The sequence below is a fragment of the Eurypyga helias genome, unplaced genomic scaffold (assembly GCF_000690775.1).
Source record: "Eurypyga helias isolate BGI_N326 unplaced genomic scaffold, ASM69077v1 scaffold38209, whole genome shotgun sequence".
NCBI lineage: Eukaryota > Metazoa > Chordata > Aves > Eurypygiformes > Eurypygidae > Eurypyga > Eurypyga helias.
The window spans coordinates 1-6,739 of NW_010272075.1; the positions used below are offsets into that span (position 1 = coordinate 1).

Consider the following 6,739-nt stretch of genomic DNA (forward strand, 5'->3'; position numbering starts at 1 on the left):
CCTGGCTGGGGACTCCATTCCCAAAGGGAAACCCCCAAGGTCTCAGCTTCCTTTGGCCATTTAGCGGAGGTAGAAAACGGTGGGGTGTCGGGGGAGCCCCAGGCAGGCTCTGAGCCGTAAGATGCATCTTCAGTTCTCATTAGGGACGTGCAGTTAGCGGTTGTGCCCTGCCAGGACACGTGGGAGCAGCGCCTGCACCCCTCGGTGGTGTGATCCATGTGTGATCCCTTCCCGCAAAAAACAGGACACGAGGCGCCAAGTTACGTGGGATGTGTAAGGGCATGTGTAGTTACCTTAATACTGGCTTTTTTCATTGCATTAAGCTGAAGAATCAAATGTTTGTCACGTACAGTTCAATTAATTAAATGCTTGTACAGCCTATTTGCTACATGACGTGCGTGTACACCTGTTTACACACACGCTCACATGTAAAAATAACGGCAGTGTATGTACGGTCACAAATACGCAGCTTCAGAGAGTAAATTAAAGCGCAGCTGTGATGACGTGTGCAGGCACCTGTGCGGGCGGTGCCCCCCGGGGTTCCAGCAGGGTGTAACAGCCGGTTCATGGCCAGTGTTCGGGATTCACTCGTTCACCATTAAGGTGTTGTACGCAATTATTACAGGGAAAACAGAGCAGTATCTTTAGAAAATGTAGTTTGGTGAAGAGCACAATTAGTAGATTACGCCTTATTCATCCACTCGGCTATACATGCCCCTGAACTGTTGTTCCAGCAGCCTGAAGTTACCAGATCCTGTATTTCTCTTTGGCTTTCTCTTTCAGAATGCAGATGTGCTAAAAAAAAACAATATAGCACAACCTCAGTCAATCTTTACCTTGAAAGAACGACAAGAATCATTTTCAGTTGTACTCCTAGCACTGTAAGGAAAACACGCCAGCACAGTAACCTTTGCAAGTTTGGTTGCAAGGTTCCCACCTGCGCTGGAATGGAGATGTTAGTGTTGCTGCCAAGCTCATCTGTCATTTACAGATTGGTAGATTTGCTGCAGGGGTCAGGGTTGGTCAGTTCCTATCCCTTCATATTGCTGTGCAGTAGCACAGAGCCACTGTGTGTCTTTAACAGAGCTGCTTGGTCTTTTTGGTCAGACTTTCAAGGGAAAAGCTTTTGCACTTAACCAGATTTAAGAAAGTGCTTTTGGTAACTCTGGAGGGAAGAAAAGAGCAGCTCTTCTGTCAGTTATGCTCCTTCCAAGTCTGCTACTCAGTGCAGCCTACAGAGACCACAGTGGGGCAAAGGAAAACAGACCTTGATAGACATGTCCTATGTAGGAAACCCCTTCACACACAGCCCACACGCGGCCATCTTAAAGACTTGGCTAGCAGAGAGCAACACAGGCTTTCACAAGACAGACAAGCATGAAATCAAAGCCAAATTACAAGTTACTTTCTTTTCAGATAGGCCAGCAGATCGTGCGCTGCCAACCGCCCGGGAGGACTCCTGCTACTGTACGGCACGGCTGGGCCACAGACTTGTGACATCGCTACATGGAAAGGTAAGGCATTAACAAGTTCCTACGCCTTTACACTGAATTACCAGCTTGGCGCATTAATAATGGTTTTGCCCCTTTTAATGGAAGTTTGCGGTCAGATTTGAGGTTTTGTTACTTGTTGCGGAGCTCCTAGCGTACGCCAGTACCCTTGCTGGTCCCCTGTGCTAACAGTCATGTGTGTAACGGGAGGCACACGTCTGTGTACTTACGTTTAGGTCTCTGAAGTATTCATTGTAATCAAGAGCATATCCAACCACAAATTTATCGGGAATTTCAAAGCCAATGTCTGCAACAAAACACAATTCATTTTGTTGGGTGGTATAAACAGCTTTTAAGTGCACGGTTTGTATCAACACAAGTACTGCTCTTAAATAGCCGAAGCACACCAAACGTCTTGCTTTCCAGGTACTTAGCGTGCGTCTGTAAGAATCAGAGCCATAAGGTGGTGACAGAGGTTAGAATCGATACCATCCCCATCAGTTCATGATGCAATCACAATGCTGAGACTGTGTTTTAACAATAAAATTGTTATTTAAAACCTACTGATGAGGTAGTCCTGGGAGGGGGAGACAAGGAGCGAGATTTTACTTGTGTAAAAGCAGAGGGTTGGGGTTTTCAGTTTGAAAACAAGGCGAGTTTAATGCGGTGTCAAAACAAATGCCTTTAGGGGTCAAAGGCAAACAATAAAACATTAAGGTTTGATTCTGTTTGTGGTGTCTGCTAACAAATAGCCAAACCTGCACTCAGAGCAGCCGGGGTGGGGAAAGGTGGTCAGGGTGGTCATGAAGTTTCAGCGTGGGGTTGGGGGAGTGAAGTGAAATGATGAGGGCGTATTTTGGACAAGCAGAACACAGTACTTACAGTCTGGTGTGTAAGTCGGACTTCGGTGTGTCCTTTTAACAAGCAGGCTGCAAGGCAGAGCAGTGACGGTTATGGTTTTAAAATAGGTCTTGCCCTAAGCCGTGTACTTCACTTCTCCCACCTCTCCCCAGAAGCTTCTACAGTCACGTTATAGTGAATCAATGAGATTGGTGCAACAAAGCCTGAACACTGCTTTAGAACTGAGGAAGAAGCAAAGGCTCTCGTCTAGGCTTATTCTGAAGGTCCAAATGACTCTGTTAGTTTAGATTTAATTCTCTTCATTTCTGTGTCCCAGTTCGAGTGGCGTGTAAAGATTTTAGCAGGGAGGGAGAAGAGAACAAGCTGTGCAGTGTCGTTGTATTTCTCACAAAGTCACATCCATCCTTGCTTTTCTTGTGCGCTTCTGAAGAAACTGAGAACCTCCTGGACATTTACTGGGAGGAGCATAACTGGTACATAACACAAGAAGTGTGTTTTCAAAGCATCATGATTACTTGGCAGAGACAAGGATATTCCCAGACATCTCCTTTCAGCGATGGTGTAAAAGCAGATCTAGAATGCCACTTGGGCTCATCTGGCGAGTGCTAACACACTCGTAGGTGCCCAAAACCCATATGACTGAGGATATTGACAAAAATTGTGAGTGTTGTCATTCTAGTGTTGAGGCACCTGAGGTGGTGTTAGGAGACCCATGGAAAGAGCTGAATTTCCTTCAAACATCAGGAGGGAAGAAACAGGGCATCCATCAGACCGTAGGGACTGTGCAAAAGGAGCCAGGAAACCTTTTCTATTTATTTTAACAATGGAGGTGGTAGTGTGTATGTAAGTTTCCCAGTGTTATAAATCCTTATCTTTTCACCAGCTGGATAAGGATTTTAATTCCTCTTCCCCCAAACTTCAAAGCAAACACCCCCCATCACCGTACACTGACTAGTCACCAAAATGGTTTTGCCCTGCCTTCTCATTACAGTGCATTACTAGTGGCCATCGTTACCTGACAACTTTTACCATCTTCGGTTCGTTGTCTTTTAGTTTAGAAAGTAGTGCTTTCATTGTTCTGCCAGTCTCAATAATGTCCTGAAAGGGATAAAAATCATAAATTATCCCTCGGGTCTGTGAGCAGACTCTCAGTGGGTTGGTTTAAGGCATAAAACCCAGGCAGCAGTCCCATAATTAATTGTTGGTTTATATGCAGTAGGTGTTAACTGGCAAAATGGGAAATAAAAGTCCGTGTCGTTTCCCCCTGCCCCCCTAAACTTCACTTACCTCTACTACTAACACGTTCTGGGGAGGATCATGTTGGGAGAGAAAGAAAAGAAAATATTTACATGGCAACGTTCAGCGAATTACTCAGCCAGGAAAGTTTTACACTACAGGCTTCAGGTACAAGTAAGTTGCGTTCATTTTCTAAGGAGCTCGTCACTTAACTAACATTAAATCACATTATTTTAGTGCTTTCTGAAGAGTCTTTCTGCAGGTGTTTGTAGAGGCATGAAACATTGTGAGAAAACCACCTGGGTCAGGTTTGATGTGTGACGCTGGGTACAGCAGTGGCATTCCGCACGCGTGCTACGTGGGGCAGTTTAAGATGGCTCGTTTCTGGGGGCTGTGGGATAAGAAGCGGAATAGCACCTTTAGAGGCATTCCGTACTGACGGCGTGGGGTTTCCACTGAGGTCAGCGGGAATTGGTCACTGCATCGAAGCAAGGCATTTTAAACCCGTGCTAAGTGTAGTATCCAAGCTTTAGTAAAGGTGGATTTCCTGGAAGACACACAGGAACTCTTCTTTCCCCTTAAGAGCTGAAGGTGCTAATTCATACCTTCCCATTTAGCGTAGTCAGTTCCTCTCCAACTATACTGATTTTTTCTGTAGGTGAATCATGCTAGAAGGAGAAAGAAGAGAGGCAAGTCACGTAAAACGCTCAAAAGTATTATCTTGTACATGTGTGGCTGGTGTGTGGCTCTTGCTTTTGCCTATGGAATGACACTTGCAACTCCACACAGCCCTTCGTCAGTACAACAGCTTTCGAGTGGCTGAGAGCAAGAGGAGGAGGTGAAGAGGTTTGCATGGAACAAGCGTACATCCATACTCATGGGATAGACATCGTTGCTGTTACTGCAGATTTATTTTAGAATGCCATGAAATGTTTCTGGGACATAGTAAAGCGTTGTATTAAGCATAGGGTAATGGTTGATCGCTGAACAGAGCTCTGGCCTTCAGAGAGGGGAGATCAACCAGAAAGAAGTAGCATAAGCCATTGCTTGACAGTAGTTGGCTCAGGCTGATTTTTGTGGCGTTTTCATGTAAACTACTGGTGTTCAGAATGTTAGTCTTGGGAGAGTGCATATTCCAAGGACAAGAAGGGTGCTTACACAGTAGCTTTTTATTCTAACAAAATCCACAGTAATAGGCACAGATCTGTCACCGTTCTGGTTTACTGCTTTTATGTGGTCCAGCAAATCAGCAAAGAATTTATAGCCTCCTTTAAGGACACAGAGTGCAACGATGTGATGGCCTCCCATGTCTTGCATGATATCTCTAGCCAAACGTTCTGTCCTGGAAGGGAAAAAACCAAATCCTTTAAGGTGTTTTGCATATCATATTTGTCCATATATTATGCAATGTCCAATTTAAAATCCTCATCTTGCTGTTAAGTGTTTATAACCAGCAGATTGTGACCACGTTCAGACATAGGAAAGTCAGTTACGTATTTGTAGTTCACTAGAAGCTGCCCACTCCACTTGACATACTGCTCATTTGATCCATAAATCGAACCCACGCAGGATAGAAAAGCTTAAAGTTATCTGAGAAAACATGGAAACTTAACTGAGGTGGTAGAGGAATCCTCGCCATAAAACTCCTCTTGCATTAAACTCCAGAACACAAATGCCATAGCTGCAGGGTTTCCATGTTTCTCATGGGCTGGGCATCAGTCTTTTCACCTGGGGGGAAATGGAGTCTTGGCATCGCTATCACTACTCTGTTGGTTACCCTCATACCTGTCCAGGATGAGTCCATGAGGAATGAAGACTCTTTCTAGATCTTCTTCATAATGCTTCGGAATGCAGAATAGATTTTTATTAAAGCCACTCTCTTCATCTGCTATCTGCAGGTGAGAGGGAAAGATCTCTGCAGGTGAGGGGAAAAGAGCTGTGGGAGTAAAAACCCTTCCAGTCTCTGATACTGCAGAGAAAGGCAGCTCTCCCCGCACCTCCCCCCGCAATACAGCTGAGAGTTTTTCAGCCTTCTGGTAGAACAATTCACAGTCTGGTGATTCAGGAACCAGTATGCGTGTCTGAGATATGAATGGATAGATAAGTTCCTCGCCCTAGTCAGTGCAGAGAAATTCACAACCGTCATCAATTTACTAAAAATCCCTGATACTGCAGAGAAAGGCAGCTCTCCCCGCACCTCCCCCCGCAATACAGCTGAGAGTTTTTCAGCCTTCTGGTAGAACAATTCACAGTCTGGTGATTCAGGAACCAGTATGCGTGTCTGAGATATGAATGGATAGATAAGTTCCTCGCCCTAGTCAGTGCAGAGAAATTCACAACCGTCATCAATTTACTAAAAATCCCAAACACCCTCCTCCCTCCCCGTACTGTCCATTTCCCTCTTCAGAGCGCAGTAGCTTCCTCATGGGCTAGACAAGCAAAAATGAAATTTAAGCAAATAGATTGGGATTACAGCTTGTTCTCCAGTCAACAGGTGACTTTAGGATGCTGCACTTGACCATCATTTTCTGTGTAAAAGAGAAAAATCTGTCTCCCAAGAGTGAATTCACAACTGAACTTTGGCAGAGGTGAGTGCACCCTTTTGCCATCAGGCCTTAGAATTACAATTCCTCTTTCCAACCAACTGGCTCCAGTGCTGCACCCAGAGGTGTCTGGATGTCTAGAAGTTACACTCTCCATTTGGGCTTCTCTTCTGGCTAGTTTTTGACCCCAAACAGATCTGTGTCTCTGGATTCCGCCACCCTTCCAGACCATAATGGATGCTTGGGTCTTTGTTCATTTTGGAAGTGGAGGTGCAAACACAGGCATGAGAAACCAAGTGATGAGTAGAAACAGTTGTGAGTAAGAGGGCTAATATGTAAGTATTAGAAATAAGTTAGGAAAAAACTAATTAGTGAGATCGTCACATCTAATATTGCCCTGATTATAAAAAATACAGAACTAATGAAAAGCAAAATTCAGAGCTGGCTCAGAGCTTCACTGGTGCAGGCAGGTTAACTACACACCAGCTGTGTCCAGCAGAACTCAGGGCAGTGTAATTCAGAAAGCAAGGGTGCTGCATTGTGCAGGTTCCTTTTAGCATGTGTTCCTAACACGGAATGACAGAAGGGTTGGGCTGGAAGGGACCTTTG

The 6,739-nt window shown here is 45.0% G+C and overlaps 1 protein-coding gene across 1 annotated transcript; it reads right to left on the reverse strand.

Moving 5' to 3' along the window:
- Positions 1 to 748: 748 nt before the first annotated feature.
- Positions 749 to 5,502, reverse strand: LOC104515154 (hypoxanthine-guanine phosphoribosyltransferase-like; the record flags this gene model as incomplete). The annotated part of the gene is made up of 8 exons (XM_010159024.1): positions 749 to 795; positions 1,721 to 1,797; positions 2,373 to 2,419; positions 3,367 to 3,449; positions 3,639 to 3,656; positions 4,193 to 4,255; positions 4,746 to 4,929; positions 5,373 to 5,502. Coding segments are annotated over 8 exons (649 nt in total), but the record flags the coding sequence as incomplete, so codon positions are not given.
- Between the last annotated feature and the right edge of the window lie 1,237 nt (positions 5,503 to 6,739).